Raw genomic sequence first — 24,304 nt, 5'->3', positions numbered from 1 at the left:
TTTTTGCAGGATTCGAAGCAAAATAAATGTTTTTCCATTTTTGTTTCGTTATATAATTATTTTGATCTCATACGATGTTGCTTTAACAATAAAAATAAATCCATTAATTATTAGTCAAGTGAAGCATAAACAAAAGCATTTTTTGCACAATCATAACACTATGTGAAAACTGAAAAGATTACAAAACTTATCCTTGTTGACATTTAATTTGAATGACGAAGCTTATTGCGAATTAATCGCTTTATAAATACCAAACATGAAAATATTACAATTCCTAAACCAGCATCAGCGGTTTTTTTTTTTACACCAACGCACCCTTTTGCAAACCGATGGGCGGATCATCCCTTGTAAAAGGCGGGAACGCACAGTTCGCGCGGCATTCGAGTGGCAAAAATGACACCGTATACAGTCTCTCTAACCTTCGCGCTTTTGCTGGCTGGTAAGTTTGACAGAACTTTTTTTTTATTTTTAATCTATCCACGCACCGACTAGATTTCTTATATGTATTATCAAATTGCAAGTTCTTAAAGCGGGAAAATATTTTATTCATTTTCTAATTCTTATTTTTATATTGGATTACAGCGAAATATTTTTAATTCTGCATAAAAAGATGAACTTAATCTATTTAGCATGTGTGCATAATACGTAGGTAACTACAGGCTCTACTCGTTCTGTTGGGTCCTGAAAGACAGATGAAACTAAAAAATTATCGCTATATATATAAATATATAAGAAACCCATTATACACTTGTAAGCGTAAACCTTTAATATCATAAAAATAGCCGAAAAAATTGAGAATTACTATCGCTTAACTTTCAATATTAAAGCAAGCCAACCGCAAAAGAATTTGAAAAATTTACTAAGCGCTTCAATTATAACCCTCGTAGCGAATTAGAGTTCATCATTGTAAAATATATAAAATAAAAACGTATCATCAAATGGCTTGAGGTTCAGATACATTATAAATTTTAAATTCCTCGATATTATTGCTTCATAAAGCTTTACATTTAAAGAAACTGTATTTTTTCAAACTTAAATATGTGTAGAAATAAAAGAAAGTCGTGTTAGTTACACCCTTTATAACTCAACAACAAATGGTCAGATTCTAATGGTATTTTTGGATTTGGATAATAATTTTTAATATTTCGCTAAAAACCAAATTACCTCACCTATTAAGTATACATGTACCGTAATTTTCGTAAAAGCGTACATACAAACGTAAATAACATTTTCACCTTATCAATTGAAATTCAATGCAATTTTTCTAATATAAGCATAATATCAAGAAATCAAACGATTTGTTACAAACTGCTTTTCGAAGCCTTAGAATTTTCTTCCTTTTGCACTATTAAACGTAAACGTTAACGTAAACGTAAATAAAGTGTTAGCAAATCGTTAGTAATTATTTTTGTAGCGGTCTATAAGCCGATTTGCAATCAAACAACGATTTAATTTGTAGTTTGATTAATTAAAAAAAAATATAAATACTATTAGTCACCGACGTCACTAATGTTTTAAAATGACTATGATTTCCTATAACAATAATAATCACGTCAATCCGTTGAAAACTCCCGAAAAAAACAAATTGGAAACCTCCTCCGTTTTTGGGAAGTTCAGTCTTACTAATCCTACTAATATTATAAATGCGAAAGTTTGTGAGGATGGATGAATGTGTATATGTATGTTTGTTACTCTTTCATGCAAAAACTAAAGAACCGATTGCAATGAAATTTGATACGTAGATAGCTGGACATCCAAAGCTATATTGGAGGAAAATACATAGTAACAAAAGTCATTCGTAAAATAATTAATTATTGTAGTACTTGACTCTATTTCTTGTTCTTAATGTATTATTTTAAGGATAAACTTTTATTAAGGTATTCTTTGCCTATAACCTACGGACTACCGCATCAATTAAAACAATATTTTCAGGCTATATAATCTCAAAGTAAAAACTTCATGATGAAGTTAGTATTGAAACAAATGACCCACTACCATTTTATATAAATTCCTGCTTCCAGTTGATTAAAATAAAAACTAACAATTAATAGGATTTAAACATGTGGCGCATAACTAACAAGCCTTTTCCAAGGACCTAAGCAATTATATTATAGTGTTTCCATGTAATTTCCACTTTTATTGTTTCCCGCCCACCTGTTCGATTCATTAATCGACGCGGGCTAATTCATTCCTGTCGCAAAATGAATGTAGACTACATAGACTAATCCATAGACAATATACATGTATGATGAAAAAGTTCGTGTCTTTTAAAAATATTTATGGATAATAATTATACCTGAAAAACACGCTTCAATGACATAATCAGCAAAATTGCCCCACTTGCTCTTTTAAAGAGTATTCCTAAGGGAATTGTTTAATGCTTGCGATATTTATCAAGATACGTACATGGAATTATTGTATTGACTTCGATAAGTGTTCGATAAGTTTGAATTTAATCTGCCCATTTTCTATGCTAATAATGGTTGTGTATAAAGAATTGCCTAGAATAAAATGTGAATTCGTAATTATAAACTTTATTGTTACACGAAATTTTGCCTAGTTACCGATTTTAGCTTTTTAACTTAATATTACACAACTACATCCACACCCTACCAGTTTCTTCCCCTCTTAATACCTTTCTTTATCCAATGTCTTTTAAAGTCGACACTCCATGTACAGAAACGTAAGATGTCTGCAAATGTTCATGGGCGGCGGTAGCGCTTACCATCAGGCGACCCGCACCTTTGCTGATTATGGCATAAAAAATAACCAACATTATACTTTTTTATTTTTTCTATTGATTTCTATACTTTGACTTACTGATAGAATATCATATTTGAATTTTATATACAGCTAATATTTGCATATACCTGATGACATCAGGGCTGTTAACATGACGTCACAAGCAGTATTAATTCCAGTATGGAATAGTGATATTGATGACCTATATTTGTATAACCACATATAGTAATTTTTAAATTATTAAAAAGTCACGGTTGTCTCCTCGCTCCCCCAGAACTAGAGAGTGTCGCTAAGAGCATCCAGCAAAATTTAATACCATTCAATGTGAAAAATACCAGGACATAAAGTTAATGTCTTGGCCACAGATAATACAGTCTTGGCTGTAGTTTAGTAAAAGTCCAAGAAATTATTATTTATAACTCGCATAAAAGATAGTTTACAGCTGGTTACAGCTGTAAACTATCTTTACAACCATATGTGTGTTAGCTTCCTCATAAAACACTTTTTATGACGTGACTGTTCCGACTTACGATATAATGTTTTACATTACACGATACGATAACGACATATCGTCAGTGGGACGATCCCTCCAATATTGCTTTGATAAAAACATAGTTTCCAGAAAGATATGGCCCTACCGTAGCGAGCATTAATATGTTAATTTTTTTAAAAATCTACATTTGTTTACCTGTTTATTTTTCACACAATAATGAACATATGACAAATTTTGACACGTTATAACTAGAGATGCCACGAATAGTTGATTGGCCGAATACCGAATACCGAATATTCGGCAACGCTGTCGGCCGAAGCGCCGAATATTCGGCCACCGAATATTCGGCACGAAATACATGCTTGTCGGGGGCGCGTTCGCTGGAATAAGACAAGTAAAAACCAGTTTTCCTCGTTGCGTTGGCGCGGCAGGAGATCGATGGCTATTTGTTTCAATTCAATTGCGAGTAAATCACGTCAAGGATAGTCGCCTAGATAGGAAGGCCGATCCTTACAAGTGGTGGTTAGCAAACGAAAAACAATACCCAAACATTTCGAAATTTGCTAAAGTGTATCTTTCTTCTCCTGGAAGTAGCGTGTATAGTGAGAAGTTATTTTCTGAGGCTGGTATCATTTACGATGAAAAGCGTAGTCGTTTGCTACCAATAAATGCTGAAAAGCTTGTTTTTATCCATCACAACTTACCACTGATCAATTTTAATTACTAAAGAGTTGTAATTTGGAAATAAATAGATAATTTTGAGTAATATGATGTGTCTTTTTTTCATTGATTTGCTATTCGGTATTCGGCCGAATAGTACGTATTATTCGGCCGAATACCGAATAGTTGAAAAGTGGCCGAATAGGCCGAATACCGAATAGCTGCCGAATATTCGTGGCATCTCTAGTTATAACTGCTTTTACCCGGAAACACGAGATTGAAATGTGAATGTACCCCGATTTTGTTCGCCTAATATTTTTTGAGTTTTTATACAAAAGCTTATTCCATAATACAGAAAATCCATGTTTTTAAATAATATAATCATACCTATTTTCTCATTAACTATGTTACTTTCATATTTGTAATGTTAAAATCAATCTATACTTATAACATAAAGCCAACAGTGAAGTACTAAGTTTGAATCGAAAAATTATTTTACCGTTGAATAGTCTATTTATTCAAGGAGCCATAGGCCATAGGCTATATAATAACAAGAACGACGTAGAAGAAACCAAAGGAAACAACAAGTTACAAATATGTATGAATATACTAGCTGTCCTGGCGAACTTCGTAACGCCATAGAATATTGTTTTGACATATTTTCCTCATCGTTCTCACCTTTTAAACCTTCGCTATACCTATACGGATATTTGAAAACCAAGATAATATAAATCCGTTGAGCCGTTCTCGAGTTTTAGCGAGACAAACGAACAGCAATTGATTTTTATATATTAGAAGAAGAGAAGAAGATGTTTATACCTGTAAATGAATACATATTTTTAGATAATATTTATTTATTACACTTATATCGTATAAATTAATTAATTGCAGAAAATAATAAAAACATAATTAATTGTAAAACACAAATAAAATACTATGTTAATTAATAATTTGAACTTATATTTATTAAAATTGTAATGTATAATAATTTTACAAATTACGAATAAATAAATTTACCTAAAATTCACGTCTCAGAGCCGTCAATGGCACATAAGATTCATTAATGTTTCGTTAACGTCCTTTGAATTTATCAAATAAGTACTTATTTACTTGTTTATAATTAAAAAGGTAAACATTTAATTATATTCAGATTATTTTATGACTAAAGTCTAAGTCTAAGGCCAATTAAAATAGAGTAATACATAAAGTAACAAAATTATTTATTTATATAAAGTTATAACAATTATTTTAAACTCACAATATAATACAAACAAATATCATTCTTATATAAGCTTCACATGTATGAAGACTCGTTTTTCACCCACTTTAAATGGACTAATTTAATTGTAACTTATTATGCTTATCAAGAATTGATGGCAATATAATAATTTTAGGAGTTTATCCTATTTTGCTGATTAGGATCGCCAAGATCCTTACATATACTTTGTGTAAGAGCAAATTATACAATTCATTCAATCATTAAAACGTGATTCTTTTTACTCCATTTTACCTAAAAACAGTACCTAGCAGATATCGTCATCATGCTATAACAATTGAAGTGTGTGTGGTTCACCACTATCATTAAGGGGCAACAGCGTAATGACTTGATAGTGTACTTTACAATTTCTAGAACATGTATGACGTCGTGGAAATTCTCTGAACTGACCAACAACATTTAAAATTATTCTCTTCGCCTTATCAGGCCATGTTCGCTCCCACTACAGATTAGTCGTGTGAGGGTTCAGTTCAGTTCTACACATAATCTACCACTCTGGCCGAGTGCGGTTCGCGTTCACATGTCATCGAACTGTTAAATTCTCGGACATGCTGGTCTCGCGGGGTTTTCCTTCTTCGTTTTGGGCAGAAGTGAAATGAATAATGTGCAGATAGATTGAAAAATCTATTTCTTTCCCTTGCCTGGTTTCGAATCCCCAAACGTTCAATTAAAGTCTGATGTCCGTACTCCTACGCCACCGCTTGATTCTCTAACGAAAAACTAAATAAACTCATTGTAATTCATGATAATATATCATACATACTCTAACTTTCGCATTTTCATATATGATAAGCAAAAAGCATTTCCCTTTAGAGTTTGATATACTCGACATAACTTACGTAGACAGTTGATATATTAATACAAACAAGTCCATTAATATTACGAATTCCCAAAACATACGTCACACCGCGATAACCATGGCAACCCACTTATTAGGTATCAAGTATATTTACTAAATTCAAATAAAAATAACGGTCCCGCCCTGTGTGGGCGGAGTCGTCATAACATCACTTTTATAATCGTATTTCATAAATAAACAAGCACAAAATACAAACAAAACTTCATTGCAACTGAATGCGAACAATTTTTATAATAACATCCAATAACAGAAACCAATTTAAATATTTATAAGAGAATTTGACGAACGTTGGAAATCAAACCATTATTTATAAATATGAATAGCGTTCATATGTTGATTTTTTAATGTATTAAGATCAACTTGGGGAAATCCAATTTAGATATTTTCGGTTGCTTGTAGGATAAGAGTATCATTGCAAAAAAGTACTTGCTTCTCGCTAAAGAAAATATAAGAAAATAATCTCGATATTTTCTTTTATGCGAGTGTTATTGAAGAATAGTTTGGTTTAGATACCAGAATTATACATGGATATTTAATATATTACGCTTATTTATTGTATTTCAAATGATATTTATTCGTGTATGTATATTGTAAATTTTATTAGACTTCCGCACTTCCGCTTTTCCAAATACATCTCAGTTATATTTAAATAAAATATCAATTTTTGTATAATATATTAATGAAAAATGTAGATACTAAAGTCTATTAATAACTCATTCAGAACTTAAAAGCATACAATCACGCGACTCATAGAAAAAATCATAAACGTAAAAGGTTGTACAAAAGTACCGTCAGCAGAAGCAAGCGATTGTATAACAATACTATTGTCTTAAAACCCTGGCTTTTTATCATAGAATTCAAGCAAACTCATACATCAACAGTATTCCAATGCTCATTTCTAGAATATCCTAGCAAACGCAATATAGCAAAATAAATATATTGGTTCTATATTTGTGAAATATTGTATCGTCGTAAAGTAGGGTCGAATCTATATTATTTATATGTACACTGTACACATGTGACTGTAGTCTAAAGAGATAAGCGACAATATTTGATTACATAAAGATACCCATATGAGTGATCTGTATCATAAAAATAATCGAATATTATTTGAATTTGAGCTTTACATAGCTACGTTATTAGAATAGAAAATAAAAACATTATACTTTGAAAACAAATAACTTTATAAATTTTCAAGTGCGAAAGATATTACCACAGTCTCATTTCCTTTTGTATATTGTGATGTCACCATAAATAATAGCATTATTACACTTCACCACCGAGCGAAGTCAGTAAGTGAAGCTGACTTCACTAAACCCCTATTGATCCCTTAAACTATGTTAACTATAATTAACATAAATTATTTTCCTTTCAAATGTGCGACGTCATCTAATCTATTAAATCCTTTAACACCCCACAAAGTTAGTGACGTACAGACAACACAATCCCTCATTAAATATGTAATAAGCTAAGATATGGATAGAAAGTTTAAGGTCTTTAATAGTTTGACATTAGCTTTGATTGCTTTCTAGAAATTGGAAGTGAAGTGCGATAACAATTGAATTTATGAACTTATTAAGGTTGAATTTATTTTCAATGAGAAGTTTCAAACCGTTTTATTTTAAATATATTTATTACTGACATAAAAATAATTGTACAGCATTCGGAAAATTATTTATATCATCGATATATTTTCAAAATAATTATCATTTAATATGTCATTCTTAAATAATATTTATATTATTGTACAGATTTATTAGACCCCTGGCTTAAAATTATTTAAATAATGACATTATATGTAAAGATAATAGATATTCAATTAGATAATACTAATAATTGATGCTACTTTAAATTTTCATCTCAATGTTCCTTACAGAGTCAGCATGTTTAAGAAAACGAACCTTTAAGACATAAAACAAAACTTTTTATGTTGCAATTTGTTTTTATAAATCCGCAGCTGGTATCTTTTCAGCCGATTTTAAAGAAGGAGTGTATTCAACTACCTTTCATCATAGGTGTCTGTTCAAACTAGAAATCATCATTAACTTACACTAGTTTCAATTAAGAAAAACCGGCAAAAACTATAATCTGTGTTATGCCATACTTTTAGTTAATAAATCACAAAAAACAAGTTAAAAATTAATACATTTTGTTCAAAAAATGTCAAACTTCAATTTATACCACTCAAGCTCATGAAATATTTAACAGCGCAGTAAAATCACCTAAGCCTGATAAAATATTCATTTTTTCTAAGCAATAAATCACATAACTAGAGTGTCAAGTGAACAATTCAATCAAAAGGTAATAGGAGCGTTGGGTTCAGGAACCCTTGTTATCGAGAAATCAGAAAAGCGCGCGTAAATTACTTGAAAAAGGTCATAGACAACGCTTATGACGTGTAACTTTAAAAAGGGTTTATTGTTTGTTAAGATACGTGGTTATTGGGATTTTGGTACACAACAATTTTAAGAATCTCTATATTATACTGATTAATATTCTATCAATGGATTAATTATGGATCTTTGATATTTTTTGTATAGTAAAGCTTCTATATGTACAAGCGTTTAGTATATTCTTACATTTTCTTTTATATTTCACGTTCTGGGTGAAGTCATAAAGTGGAATTGATGTTTATAACGGAGAAAATAAAACATCATAGAGCGCTATACATAAGTCATACCAGCACTTTATTCAATTACTCATGTGTGCTTGGACGACACTCTCATACACTATTTTCTTCCGGAAAAAAATGCAAGAAAAAATATAGGATATATTTCCTCGATATTTAATAAATTGTAAATATTATCAATAACTTATTATTTCTGAACTTATTTTCTATCATACCCAAAGGGACGCTTTGTTTGATATCCGTTTAAAAGGTCCACAGATTATCAAAAGGTTTGTATCATGTACGTACCTGTAAGATTAGGTAGCTAAACGGCCTTCAATTTGTCAGAATTTGACCAAATTTAAATGAAAACAAGTGGATTTCAACGAAGAAAGAATCGTAAAAATCAGTTTAACTAGTATAAAACTATGTGGTAATAAAAACAAAAACTATGCAATCAAATTGATAACCTCCTCCTTTTTTGAAAGTTGGATTGAAAAAAAAAATCGTTCCCTACAGCTTAGGTAGGTACATATAGTTAGGTTAGTACAATTTCAAAATTTCTTAGTTCAGCAAAACTCGTCACAAAAAGTATGAAAAAAGCGGGTCGCATTTTTTTTTCTAATTTATCTGAACCAAAGATAATAAAATTCTTCTAGCATACCTGGCCATGCATAGCTGTAGCTGAGTAATAATTAAAATATTAAGATAATAATTATTGGGATAATTAATCGAAATAAAAACTATCCTATATTTTAAGTTAAACCAAATTACACATAAAATGCCAATTTTCATCAAAATCGGTTGAGTTAGTGAAGAGTTCATTGGAAACATACATCATGACACTGGATTTTTACATAGTAAGTTTCTGTGTATTTATTAACTTCCCCACTCACCCAATTCATGAGTAGCCATGTGATAATGTTATTAAAAAGTTTGACGTCATGGGATACCTCCGAACTCACACTTGGCCACCTTAATTATCACGATGATGACAATGAACATTCTATTCATATAAAATTTACACTAAATTTCCAATTTTTAATGTCTATAACCTGTAACATTAAATATATATTAATTTTAACATTTAAAGCATAGCCTAATGAATATTCACTTAGCATAAAACCGTATTAGCTTTGATTTTAATATCATATAAAAATGCGAATTGCAGTAACAAGGGAAGCGCCTAATGCAACCTTACTTTAGTAATAAATTGAACATTCAAAGTTCATTATATGCATGATATCACAAAGAAGGTAATGTATTTTGTGGGATACTACACGGTATAATATCCGGTTTAATTATCATAGATAAACAAACTATAATGCTTCTACTTTCGCTGTATATTGACATTTTGTACATATACTTATACGATACTAGCTGCGCCCCGCGGTTTTACCCGCGTAAGTCCGTATCGTTCCAGTTGTCCAGCTATCTACGTACCAAATTTCATTGCAATCGGTTCAGTAGTTTTTGCGTGAAAGAGCAATAAACACACACACATCCTTACAAACTTTCACATTTATAATATTAGTAGGATTGTCCTAAGTTTAACCGTAACCTCCAAATGTGCTTAATATTTCAACATAAAATGCTTTTAAATGTTTTTAGGTAGGGAACCTAGATAATTAGAAAGAATCTTATATGAAAGATGTAAGTAAAATAGTGAAATTAATATAAAAATCTTAGAACTTATAAAGTTAAAAACCCTTAATTTGGATATGTAAGTGACGCGAAAGTTTGTAAATGTGAATGTTTGTTACTCTTTTACTAAAAAGCTTATCGTATCTGTATGAAATTTGGTACAAAGATAGATTAGTGTCTGATTAGCACTTATATAATAATGTTACTTTTTACCACGCGAGTGACGCTACAGGGTAAAACTAGTATGTTATATATGTGCGTACCTAGTTAAGAAAAAAAAACCCCGTATTCATGATTAACATTTGTTGAGCAACAAAAATTCATCATCGTGTTGAGCAGTTGATGTGAAATATGTTCCATGATCTGCGTGTTGCAGAGTTTTTTATGTTATTAGAGTTGGTAACGGCATGTTGAAAAGTTCACGCAAGATGTACGACAACATTTAAACTACTATAAAGATAATATAATACTATACGAGATAAAAAAAATGGTAGGTATCAAGCAACATTGCTGATTATCTGTTGCTGAACATATATAAACTATGAATATGAAACTGGAGCCTTATTTTTTGGGAAAAAGCTCATAATTCGAGGCTAAATACGATTCTGTTATATACCTTAGAGAAATACACACGTAAATTACTCTTAAACAATTACACAGACATTCAGATCTGTCAATAGAACATATATGTAAATCGGTTTTCGCTCCTAATTAGGTCAATTAAATTGTTTTGCTAGACAACGCGGAAAACTGTTTAATTAAATTTGAAATAGGTAATAGGTTTCCCTTATATACGAACAAAATACAAGACAGGAGATTAATTTTTTCGGCACGTGGAACTGGATACTATAAATAATTGAATATCCGAAATTAGTTCCTTTTTTTGAAGTCTGTTGAAGGTTATCAATTCGACTGCATTTTTTGTGTTTATTACCTCATAACTGTTTACTGGGTGAGCCGATTCTAATATATATTTTTTTTTATTTGAGTTCTGGTGCCTCTTATGCGGTCATATTAAAATGTAGGTTACACATTTTGATATGTTAAAGACGTTTTAGGTTTTCTTAAAAATAATGATTCCTGTTGATTAACACTATAAGATCTCTTATTTTAATGTGATCTGCCTTGTTTTAAATAATAAATTATGTATGTGACACTTTTGTCGGCATTTTATCAAATCAGTCAACAGACAAGAAGACGTTTAAGAAATATGATCATATCAATCCACCTTCAAAGATGTTGCGTTAAAATCATTTAATTTCCTAACCTTTAACAAATGAAACAACGCCTACCGAATATCTCTTACATTTCGTTTAAGTTATAAACGAGATTAGTACATGAATTATAAATAGCCTGAATAAAAGTTGGATGTCCCAGAGGCGCCGTATCGTGTAGGAATGAAATGAACTGTCTAATTCACTGTAGCTAATAAAATACACCAGTTATTAGACTCGAGTAATTATTTGCCATGAGAGACCGAGATTGTTAATGTTGATTTAATATTAATCTTCTTTTTAACTTTAAGAACGATAATGATATCAAACATGGAAAGTATATGGTCTTATGATTGCATGCTCAATTAAGTTTAGTTCAGAAATTGTTTTAAGTATATAAATGTGTTCACTACATTTATGCTTAAAAATTTATTAAACAATGATTGTATTTAACTGCATATACATTATAACATTCAATGTTTTAAAATCACTACATCGTATAGAGCAAATTCGCTTCCCGCGTCTGTCCCTATGTAGGTATACTAAACAACGGATTTTGACGTTTTTTTTATGAATAGAGTTATACAAGAGGAAGGTTAATATGTATATCTATTAAACTACTTCGAAATTAACGCGTGCGAAGCCGTTGACAAAAGCCAGTTTGTATAATAAAAACTAAAACGTAAATAGGATATTTAAAGATAGCAAGAGGGCATATAACATTATACAATATACATATTATATTATAATGAAATGTAACACACTGCAATTCTTCCGCAAATATAATGAATAGTTTCTATAAATAAATACAAACACGTGGCCAGCAATACTCTGCGGCTCGATCATTTGTCTCCTGCCCGTGGACGTGTGCACCAATGGAAAACAAACAAACATTCATGAAATACACATCCAATAAGAATGGAGCAGAACAAAACTTTTCTTTGAAGCGCTTGTAATACTATTTACTTTTAAAGCTATCTTTAAAATTGGAGACATATACGAAAAGGTGTTGAGTTTAAGTCATGTTAAATGGGAGGACAGGGATACTTCATATTTTTCTTTGATTTTTCGGAAGCTTTTTTACAACATCTTTACCTATTTAATCTAATATATAAAATTCTCGTGTCACAGTTTTCGTTGCCATACTCCTCCGAAACGACTTGACCGATTTTGATGAAATTTTTTGTGCTTATCCGGTATCTATGAGAATCGGCCAACATCTATTTTTTATACCCCTTAATGATAAGAGTAAGGCAGAACAGCGTTTGCCGGGTGCAGCTAGTAGTAAATAAATTTTTAAACCTGTAACTATTTTGACAAAATTTTCTTAAACAAATTAATAAAATACAAATAAACGTGTTTATTGATAAAGTAATACATAATATTGCTAGTTTGATTTAACTTATGGATTTAACAGTGTGATTAGTTTACAAAATACAGTGATATTCTATTTTAAGTAGAGGCGCACAGAACATTGAAAAGGTAATTAATTAATCAATGTCAAAAGACAAAGTGTTTACAATTTATTTTGTATACAGAGTTTAAAATTGATTAAATATTTTTCAAAAATATTCGGAAGGGTCCTAGTCGATACTAATTACAATTAAAGCAACAAACGTAGAAGTATGTGAGCACGGGACGAGAATTGTTTTTGTTGTCCATTGCTTAAAATAGATGCAAAGAAACTTTATGATCTTGGTATTACAGTAATAATTTCATAAGGTCATTGAACTAAATTACATATCATAAATAGTCATTCAAATATTTTTCCATTCTATTTTAATTGTTCTACATTCGATTTTTTTTTCCTAGGCGCCTTAGCTCAGACAAATGAATTCAGGCCTCACGGTCTGGACCTCATTCGCCTCCTCACGGAGAAACCATGGCTCATCCGACGACCAGAACAGAACCTCGGCTACCGCATCAATGAAATTGACTGGAACGATGATAGAAACGATGATGAAATGAGGTACGATTATATACCAAAGGACATTGATCCATCATTATTAAAAACGAAGTAACTTGAATATGAAATTAATAAGAAAATTCTACAATATTATTATATAAGCATCAATTCTTGTTATTATAAAGTAACTGTATACATAATGTATTTATATATTTTTGAGAAGTTTCTGATTCTATATAAATGTTTTCCTTAGAACGCATTTTCTCTCATTAGAACTAACTAGTTCTAATTAAGTTGGTAAATTTATTTATTTATTTATTTATTCTTTATTGCACTAATTTAACATTAAAGAAAAAGAAAAGAGACAAATAAAACTTACATCTAAGTACAATGGGCGGTCTTATCGCTTAGAGCGATTTCTTCCAGACAACCTCGGGTACAATAGAGGTTTATTATAATAATAATATGGGTACTAAAATTTAGTAAATAAATGATTTGTTACTTTGCAATTTTGTGACGAAAGAAGTTGTAACGAAAACTTTATATAATTTTAATTGATTTAGCTTAATTATATAATTTTGTTTGCACTTCTTTTTGGTGAAGCTTGTGTTTTAAACGTCTCTTATCAAATTGTTTCCCATAGGGCCATGTCAGAGAAGCGTTCGGCGGTAGCGACAGCGCTGAATGGGCGCCGCCGACGCCAGCCAACGCCCGCCCTCGGTAAGGCCGTCACGCCGTATGTCGGCGTCGGTAAGCAAGCGTCGGTGCGAGAGAATGTCTGTAACACAGAATAACATGATAGTACTCTAATATCAATACAAAAAGACACATGATACCGTAAGTCGGTGTCGGTACGCAAGCGTCGGTACGGCAGACTTACTGTAACACAAAATATCATGATAGTACTTCAATTGTAATTCGGATAGACACATGATGATGTATTAAAAGATGAGATTGATAGAATCTATTTAATTTAAGACATAAACATATCTAGATTCGACTTCTCAAAACATTTAAACATACTTTAGTTTCTGAATATGTCATGTCCGTAAAATAAACGACATAAAATGTTCGAAGTTATCAAAAAATAACATATTAATTTATCGCTATCTTGGCACCCAAACGTATTGTAAAATTTTTGCGCAAAATGCGGCTACGTAACGACTAAATTGCGAAGCATCTTGTCAGGATTTTAGTTTCGACATTGAATAACATAAGTTTGAAGGTGTAACCTTTAGCATATATCATCACTACCCACTGTTCTCTCATACAACAAGGGGTTTTTCTAAGAGTTTAATTCAAACGTAGAAAGACAAAGACTTCAAAGCAAACTAAAGAAAGAACTTTAAGTATAATTCTTGAAAACTAACAATACTGAAGTCAACTCAAATGTCCAACGGACATCAAGGATAAAACACCTTGTCTTTCTGGACTCAAGATATAAAACACCTTGTCTTTCTGGACGTTTCCAAACCATTATATTATAAAATACTCGAATATCGCGTTTCTCCGATCAAATGCGTTTTGCGAACTGTGCCTTTGTAGCCTTAGCTTTGTAATAGCACACCGCTCTGCTAGTTTCTACTTCAGAACCTTACCGGAATTTAGAACTCAATTTATTGATTTAAGTTCTTGTGCTCCTGTATTTACGGCATAGTTTTCTGTGTTGTCTTGTTTTATTTAAGCTTTTAGAAATAATCGGATCAATTGACTAGTAATTTTTATTAATTAATCAATTTGTAAATCGGATATGAATAAATTAGAATAATTTAAATTAAACATATTTCTTTAAATGCAAACTAAAAATACTAACGAATACTGCGAATAACATGTAAATAAATCCTTCATCATTCGTATTCGCTACATTATTTACTTGTTTATGTACACTTCAATATTAATTAATAAAATTAATTAGCGTCATTTTGCTTTTAAATAGATTGACTTTTCAAAGAAAGGTACAAAGCCGTAATTATTTCAAACATTTTTGAAACCTAATAACACTAAAACTAACTAAAACTGTTAATAAAATCACTTAGAGGCACTCAAAAGTGACAAATAAATGAATACAATGATTATAAGCGCTCACTCACCCATTTGAAGTTAGTGCCAGCCAGGACAAATAGTTAGTTGATGATAAATAAGTTCTACTACTTGTGGTAGTACGTAAAATTAATTTCAACAGTAGTTAGTGAGTAGACCTATCTGGAAGTAGTATCTATCTATTACCTATTTGACTTGGAACTTAGATGAGTGGTTAGCGCTTATAGTAATAATTAATTAATTTTTACTTTGGAGTGTCTTTCGGTTATAAACTACATATAAAACGATATCCAGGTGTGCTGAACGACGTTGGCTCCTTCCTTGACTCCCTCCGCGACAACCTGGAGACCCTCGCTTCCCTGTCACCAGAACAGAGGTCCACACTCTTCCAGGAACCACCGACTGTAGTGCACGCGTCTTCTGTTGGTGAGTTAAAACAATCCTTATCTGCCTTATACTTTTTAAACACATATACTAGATATTTTAAACTAGAGTTTTTTTGGTCTTTATGGTATGATTGTTAGGAGGTAAGAGAGTGGACAAGCTACTTGTATCACGGTGAAACAATTTATATCACCCCAATACCAGATGCGTATTTGTATTACTTAAGATATTATGAATTCTGATAGATGGCGCTATATTAAAAGTGTTACATTGTAGTAGATGCCACTTCCTGTTAATTTTCTTTAACCACACTGGCGCAGCTGCGGGAACTAGTTATGGTATTCTATTGTCTATGCCGCAAGCGTGCATCCATTCCGTCAATTACGCGAGGCGTTTTTTTATACATAAATCGATAATAATCGGTGATCCAGACTAAATATATAAAAAACTAGCTGCGCCCCGCGGTTTCACCCGCGTAAGTCCGCTACCCATAGGAATATCGGGATAAAAAGTTGCTTGTATGTTGTTCCATTTGTCCAGCTGTCTACGTACCAAATTTCATTGCAATCGGGTATGTAGTTTTTGCGTGAAAGAGCAACAAACGCACACACATCCTTACAAACTTTCGCATTTATAATATTTGTAGGAAGTAGGATGTCAAACAGTATGTCGGGCACGGGTAATATCAATGTCAGTAGAAGAAATTGAAGAAAATCATTAACCGTATAAACCCATCTCTGCAATGCTATCATAAATTTGCCCAACAATAATTGTGTGTTTTATTTTTATGAGCAAATACAATCTTTCGTACTTCATAGTGTAGCCACAGATAAAATTTTACAGTAGGCGTATCCTTACTTCACTTGTAAACAAGTAAAACCATATTTAATCATTGCAACATGTAGACCATCAATATATTATTTACAACTCCTTAAAGAATACACCTAAAAATAACCTCAATATTCTTAAATTTCACCACGCATGTATTTCTTCCCCTTAAACAAAGCTGTAAATATGAAAACAATCCCCTACGATATAAATAATCATATAAAAGGTTCATTAACATAACATAAGTGACGTATTGTGGATGTGTTAACCGTCTTCGTAATGAATCAGGTAAAACCCATTGTCTTAAAAGGCGTACATTATAATCCTCTAAGGAAATCATGTTTTGTTGGAGTATATGAAGGTATGTGTATATAATTAAATAGGTTTTATATACTAATATATCAGGTTTCCATTCGTTTGTTTGATTTATTTATTTATACATTGTAATCACTACACAGAATAAAACAAAGTCGTTTTCCGCCGTGTGTATATGTATGCTTAGATCTTTTAATTTACGCAAAAGATTTTGATGGCTTTTTTTTAGTATTTCTGGCTTCGCTAGATAATATTTTATTGCGAAAGTGTGTTAATTTGTCTATCCGTAACGTCGATATGGAACGATTTTATGCATTACTAGCTGCGCCCCGCGGTTTCACCCGCGTAAGTCCGTATCCCGTAGGAATATCGGGATAAAAAGTGGCCTATATGTTATTCCAGTTGTCCAGCTGTCTACGTACCAAATTTAATTGCAATGGGTTCAGTAGTTTTTGCGTGAAAGAGCAACAAACGCACAGACATCCTTACAAACTTTCGCATTTATAGTATTAGTAGGATAGGATTTTTAAAGATGCTTACGAGTTTAAAGCTAGCAGTTTTGTTATATGCCCTTTTCTAGACGCTCGCCCTGGCTCCGCCAGTATTTCACGGTTCCTGGCTTAAAAAGTCCTAATATCCTATCACCCAAGTCAGCTCATACCCTGTATACAAAATTTCATTAAAGATCGTTTAGTAGTTTCAGCGTGATTGAAGGACAAACATCAAAAAAAAACTTTCACAGTTATAATTAAAAAGTAATATGTGGGTACGAAAAGAGCGCCTAGCTTTACAATTAAATTAACTAATGTCATCAATCAACATACATTTAAAAAAAAAAATCGGCGAGCAATCAATAGTGTTTTAAAATTGTTTAAAATTCAAATTGCGTTATTGTCTCGACATAAATAATGCATACAATGTGGTGCATGCGGGTTTTCCCGCTTCCTTTATTCCATAAGGATAGGAAGACCTTAACCGATCTAATTGACGCCCGGACAAGGCGAAAGAGTATTTTATTAAGCATTGGAATAAAGGCACTAAGATTATTTACCTTTTCATTCACGTGGTTAGTTCTGGCACAGATAATATAATACTATTAGGTTCTGGGAAATTTTATGAATAGTTCGAATAATATTTTTGAATATTATTTTCTTTTTTTTTTGTATTTTGTACCAGTATAAAACCATATTTTAATATTCCTTTTATGAAAACATTTGTATAAAGTACTTTTTTATCCTTACGATCACGGGTGGCCGAGAGGCTAGGCGTTGCTACGGTTAGGCAAGATACGCAGGTTCGAATCCTGCCTCGTGATCAATTTTTTTCTATTCTTTCAAAATTTCTAATTTATAAAGCATTTCAATGCTATAAAACTAGAAATTAAAAGTACTTTTTTATTTATTTATTGCTGTAGTTGCACCTTGAAGATCCTTGATATACAATGTCACAGCATAGGTCGATGAACTTCGTATCGAAATCACAAATTGAATACACCGGAAACATTATAGCTTTTAATAGATGTATAGATAGTATTTGAAGTACATTCTACCTCGGAACAGACTGCTTCGCATTAAAAACAGACCGGAGTTGCTTGAAGAAACAGGAAAAAGATTTATGTTTTGACTAAACTCAAACTCAAACATTTATTTATTCAATTAGACTTCTTATAGAAACACTTTTGAGTCGTCATATTAGACAGTTATAACATTTACCACCGGTTCGGTAGGCAGTTTCAACTAAGCAGCCTAACCTTTCAAATAATTATAATAAGGTATAGTAAATAAGTTGTCTTTGGGCTTTGTTTAAGTAACCAGAAGACAGCACAGATAAAAAAGTAGACAAACAACAAATAAACATAGTTTCAGTAATTTTTGTTGTCTAAATATGGTTCAGTTCAGTACGTTGCGTGTGAGAATAAAAGCTTTATACAAACAAATATCTCTCACAACAATAATAATGAAAAATGTGCGTTTTAAGTTTTAAACCATTTGATAACTCAAAGAGACTTTTATACAGATACTTGCTAATTGTTTATACATACAATATATACATACAAAAGAAACACAGAGAGAACATTTTAATTATATTAACACTTGTATACATAATAATCGATGTTAGCCCCGGCCTCGCCCGTGGAGCAATGCCTATGTCATTCAGTGAAGTGACACCTAAGGGTGAAGTAATTTTTTAAATTGATCCCATAAATTTTGCGTAAAAACGTTACAAGCATACAAAATTAAAAATGTTTCCTCTTAATAATATTAGTGTAGAAAACAATATGAAAAAACATATTTTGTCTTAATATACAAGCATTTTTGGATCAACTTTCTCTCAAACCATCTTATTCTCGTAAAGTAAACCATCACGAGAGTAATAATAAAATATCAACCACAGATAACATAATACTATATTAGTACCAGTATTAAACCAAGAGCTTGCCACGTAGAATAAATTATTAACAGTAGTTTTTATTACCTCTGTATGTTTCTAAGGCAAATAAAATTCTTATTAGCTGTATCCACTTTCAAGATTGTCCAGTCAAATTGACTTTTTCGGGACCTTCGCTCCTCTTTCATTATTTGCCACAATATATAAAGCAGCAATTACTATTACAAGAATTACATTTATTTTCTATTTTATATTAATACCAACATTTCTATGTAATCGTATATCAATGTATGCATTTACATCAAAGTCAGCGATATAAAAGTTGAATTTCCGTCGTTGATAATTGTAAAAATTTCAATTTGACTATTTTTGTATCTATTTCCCTATTAACCCCTATCAATAAAATGAATGCGACAGATAATAATAATAATCTTATATATAAAAATCAATTGCTGTTCGTTAGTCTCGCTAAAACTCGAGAACGGCTGAACGGATTTATCTTATTTTGGTCTTGATATGTCCGTGGAGGTCTAGGGAAGGTTTAAAAGGTGAGAACGATAAGGAAAATATGTCGAAACAATATTCTATGGCATTGCGAAGTTCGCCGGGACAGCTAGTAAATAAATAAATATCTAAACCCTTTTGAAATTTAAATTCTACTTAGTACTACGATAAATTCTAATGATTTTCAAAGTATACATTTTTGACTTATGTTGATTGTTGTATTACCTGAAAATGCATGTCACTTCGAAATTTAATTTTACCTGTAGTTTATTTTCAGGATCATTTTATGCGTAGAGCATAAAAACCAAATTGTATAATTCCAATTTCTATAAAACATTGAGAGTTATAAACTTTTATATAACGGCGACACAGACATTATTTATGTCTACACCGAACTACTCCAAAATACATTTAATATAATAAATTTATATTTAATGATTTTACAAATAATTCTCGTCAATATATCATGAAATGCTGGAAAAGCATACACAAGGAATCAATAAAATATTACCAACTATATTATACTAGCAAAGTTTAAAGTAGGTGACTCGTTATGAAACTTTCTCACGGACAGACGGCTTGACGCTTTATATAAAGTTTAATTAGTCTACCTGTCCATTTATGGTTTTGCAAAACATTCACATATTATAGTTATTTGATCTACATTGAATGAAAAAGGTGGGGCAGAGGATATCTACATGTGTTTCACTGGTCGATTTTCTTTATGAAAAAGTAGGTGATCAGCCTTCTGTGTCCTGCCAGACTGAGAATTTTTTTTTTCATCTATCGATACGATATCTATACGTATCGACCACTGTATCGACAGTTGTCAATCAAGAAAGAAAGTTTTCGATAATAAATTACATAATAAAATTTATTTTAATATAATTGTAACGGATAAGAGTAGCCCACATAGATGTCATTAATTTCAATAGAATTTTCTGTACTTACAATGACGAACCCACGGGCAATAGCAAAAGTATTTAAATAGCCCATGTCTTATCTATAAGCTATATCATTGTAAAGTTTCATTGTAATCCATTGAGTAGTTTTCACGTGAGAGTAACAAACTACAATCCCTTACCCATACTCCCATACAAACTTTCGCGTTTATAATTATAGTAAAATATTCCAAAAGTATATTAAATACTTCTATTATATTATGTATGTTATACAGGTGGTGGAGGGAGCGGTATGCGACGACTGCACGCCCTGCGTCCTCTACGTCCAACCGGTAATATCAGGTGCGCTTTTATACATCACCCATATCCCTTGATATCATAAATATGACGTAAAGGAATAAGGCCCTTTATTAATGCCATAAAAACTGAGCTGGTGGTTCACCTAATGGTAAGTGATCACCACCGCCCCTGAACGAGTTTGTGCCTTTGCGATTGCGCTACACACTTTTATGTGGAAAGGGATAAGGATAGGATTAATGACTGGAATCAAGAATAGATGGGGAAGGGTGAGGAGAAAGAAACGGGCCTCCGACTCCCAATCACCATACGAAACGCAGTTGCATACCACTATTTTAAGCTGGTTTTCTGTGGGAGTACGAAACGTTTTCGATGCGATATGGCCTTTCGTGTCGAAGCGTGCTCGACTCCCACATAAAAAGATACCACAGTTACAGAGGAAAAGGCGAAAGTTATAATACCGGTTCGGGGTGTCCGGGGCTGCGTACACTCTGAACCAGACAAAATTGTTAGAAGTGTCTGTCTCTAAACTCTATAGTCTATGGTCACGCCTAAACCACCGAAACGATTTGTATGAAATTTGCTATAAAGATTGTCTGAGAACTAAGACAGAACATACGATGGGTATTCCACGGGAACTATGCGAATTTTTCTTCGTCTATGCGGGCGAAGCCGCGGAAAGCTAGTACTAAGTACATGATAATCTACATGATAATCGACGACAATTATATCACAAACTTCATTTATTTTTTTATTTTCCTTTTAATAAATTTGTGAATGACCTGACGATGTTCACTGCTTTTTCACACAAACTACTGATCAGATTTAAGTAAAATTAGTATCTCTTACGTTTAAAGCTAAAAACTAAACTATAAATCTGCTCTACAAAAATCTCCTTTTAAAGAATATGGAAGTCGCCCTTCTTCAATTTCATTTCCATATTTCGACCTGCATTCATATTTATAACACTGGATCTTTAATTCTTTTATCCTAAACAAACCTTTCCTAAAAATAACCAAGCCAAGTTTACATTGCATTTTCCTCATTAATTATTTTTTATTGTCGTGGCTTTTTGCGAGAAAACGAATTTGGAGCAAACCGCGGTAATAATGGCTATAATTTTCTGGATTATTTTCGCTATAAGGGTATTAATTGCCTCATCTAGTTAATAATTATACAAAATTTTGAAAGTATTAAAGTGCCGGCAATCAAGTTGAAACTCTAATACCTAAGTACCTAAACCTAATCAATAACCTAACGTTACAATTTTTTGCTTACTTCTTCATTTTACAATTAAGTATAGAAGCAAATCGATAAACCAATTAAAATTATTATTTTTTAAGCAGTTGACATACATTGCAGACTCCACAATATTTATTAACCATCACATAAAAACAGTATAACACATCATTTATCGTCATCCCAATTTACATTATATGTACTTCTAATAAACCCATAATAAAATGTTCTCATACAGTTCTCAAATCTCACTTTTACATGTTGTACACCGACAACTAACCGTTGTATAGATCTTACAACCGCAGATCGGGGGCGGAGGCTTACGGAGTCTACCCAGGCGCGAACAGTCACGATCCAGGCCTGCTGTGGACGGGGCTCGGCCGGTAGGCGCTTTAGGGCTCCCGTATGCGACCAGCAGACATGTTATTGTCTATAGCTACAACGTGCTTGCTTTTAAAACCTATCCGACATTGAACATTTCTTTCTGTAAATTTGAGGTTATTACTGGAATCGTCATAAATAGGTTATGCGTAAGTTATAATTTTAATTGTTCCATTAATGCGCAAAATATGTACGTTCATTTATAATTTGTTCATTTTTAATTATTTTATATGAATATGTTAATGTTTATTTTATTATTGGATGATAAAATTATTATAATTTGCTTAAAAACTCGAAACTTAGGCTCGAAAATTGACTTACGCCAAATCAATAGATAAATTTATCACAATATCATATGTGTTTATTATTAAATATATTAAAAGTGTAATTTCCTGACTAAGCAATTTTAAATGTTGGTAACTTTTAAATACTATTTATGATCTAGATAGGTATTTATGAATTTTATTGTCAAATTAACTTAGCTTTTAAGATTATATTATAAATGTTATCAAATCGTATGCATATGTACCATTTATTGTGCTATTTATTATCTACATACAAAAAAAAATATTTCATACTGCCCTTTAACTTTAGCACTTTATTGATGTACCATTTACCAACTGTTATTATGATATATGTGTATTATATAGAACATTCATATGCATTCTAATATATTAAAATTATGTTTTTGCCCTTATCGCGTTAAAATTATATTTGCCATATCAACAATTGTCGTCTATTTTTCACTATGATAGTATGTGCCACAGATTATCAAAATATTATTATCTTTTCTAAAGATTTAATAACCTGGGCGAAATCATTGAAAACTTTAGTAATCATAATTCTTTTAAAGATTAATTTATTAACCCTACGTTCTTGCACTTATTAAGAGTATAGAGATTAAGGCTGGTGTCCAAACATTAAATATTGTAAATACATATTATAATCGTATTAACGTATTATTATTAATAACATTGATTCACTTAAACTATTGGCTTTTAAATAATTCAACTATACGTCGCATATATATGGAATAAAACACGATGTGAAGGCTTTTATGTTTTATTTGTCTATACGATCCTCTTATTTGCAAATGCTGATTTTGTTTCGTGAAATAATCTCCGTTATTGCGCATATTATTCAATCGACTTCAAAAAAGGGGGTAATCGATTCGACTGTATTTTTTCTTAACTTTACTGGACTAACCGATTTTTATGGTTCTTTTTTATTTGAAAGCTGGTGCCTCCCATGCGGCCACCAAATTACCAAAAAAAGCCATTCTACTCATTCTATCTTAACTGAAAAAAAAACCAATTTGGTCAAGCCGTGTGCTATATATGTTTATCGTATATCTATGAGCAAATTCTCGATTCTCTAAATTACCATTATCAAAAGTTCAATACATATATAAATAGCTAGCTGATCCACGCGGTTTTACTAGCGTACGAATCCACGGGCAATAACAAGTATTTATATAGCTCATAGCTTATTCTGCTATAAGCTATATTGTAAAGTTTCATTAAAACCCACACACTTATTTTTCCGTGGATGAGTAATAAAAGTGCTGCTATAAGAAATCTATTTGAATAAATAAATGTTTGAATTGGCGTTTATAATATTAGAA

General features: G+C 31.6%; 1 protein-coding gene across 2 annotated transcripts; it reads left to right on the top strand.

Moving 5' to 3' along the window:
• The first annotated feature begins 392 nt into the window (after nt 1–392).
• LOC119832899 lies at nt 393–22,858 on the top strand. 2 transcript variants are annotated; one of them, XM_038356718.1, is made up of 6 exons: nt 393–439; nt 13,309–13,465; nt 14,046–14,122; nt 15,737–15,868; nt 21,039–21,105; nt 22,605–22,858. In XM_038356718.1, the coding sequence occupies exons 1-6, from the start codon at nt 394–396 to the stop codon at nt 22,684–22,686; spliced, it is 561 nt and encodes a 186-aa protein (XP_038212646.1). In that variant the 5' UTR covers nt 393; the 3' UTR covers nt 22,687–22,858. The 2 variants fall into 2 exon arrangements, with proteins under 2 accessions (XP_038212646.1, XP_038212645.1); XM_038356717.1 differs by having other exon boundaries at nt 22,590–22,858.
• The last annotated feature ends 1,446 nt before the right edge of the window (nt 22,859–24,304 follow it).

This window comes from Zerene cesonia, chromosome 16 (assembly GCF_012273895.1).
Source record: "Zerene cesonia ecotype Mississippi chromosome 16, Zerene_cesonia_1.1, whole genome shotgun sequence".
Classification (NCBI taxonomy): domain Eukaryota; kingdom Metazoa; phylum Arthropoda; class Insecta; order Lepidoptera; family Pieridae; genus Zerene; species Zerene cesonia.
Note: the sequence above shows the minus strand (reverse complement) of the source record. Positions and strands in the feature narration are given on the sequence as shown.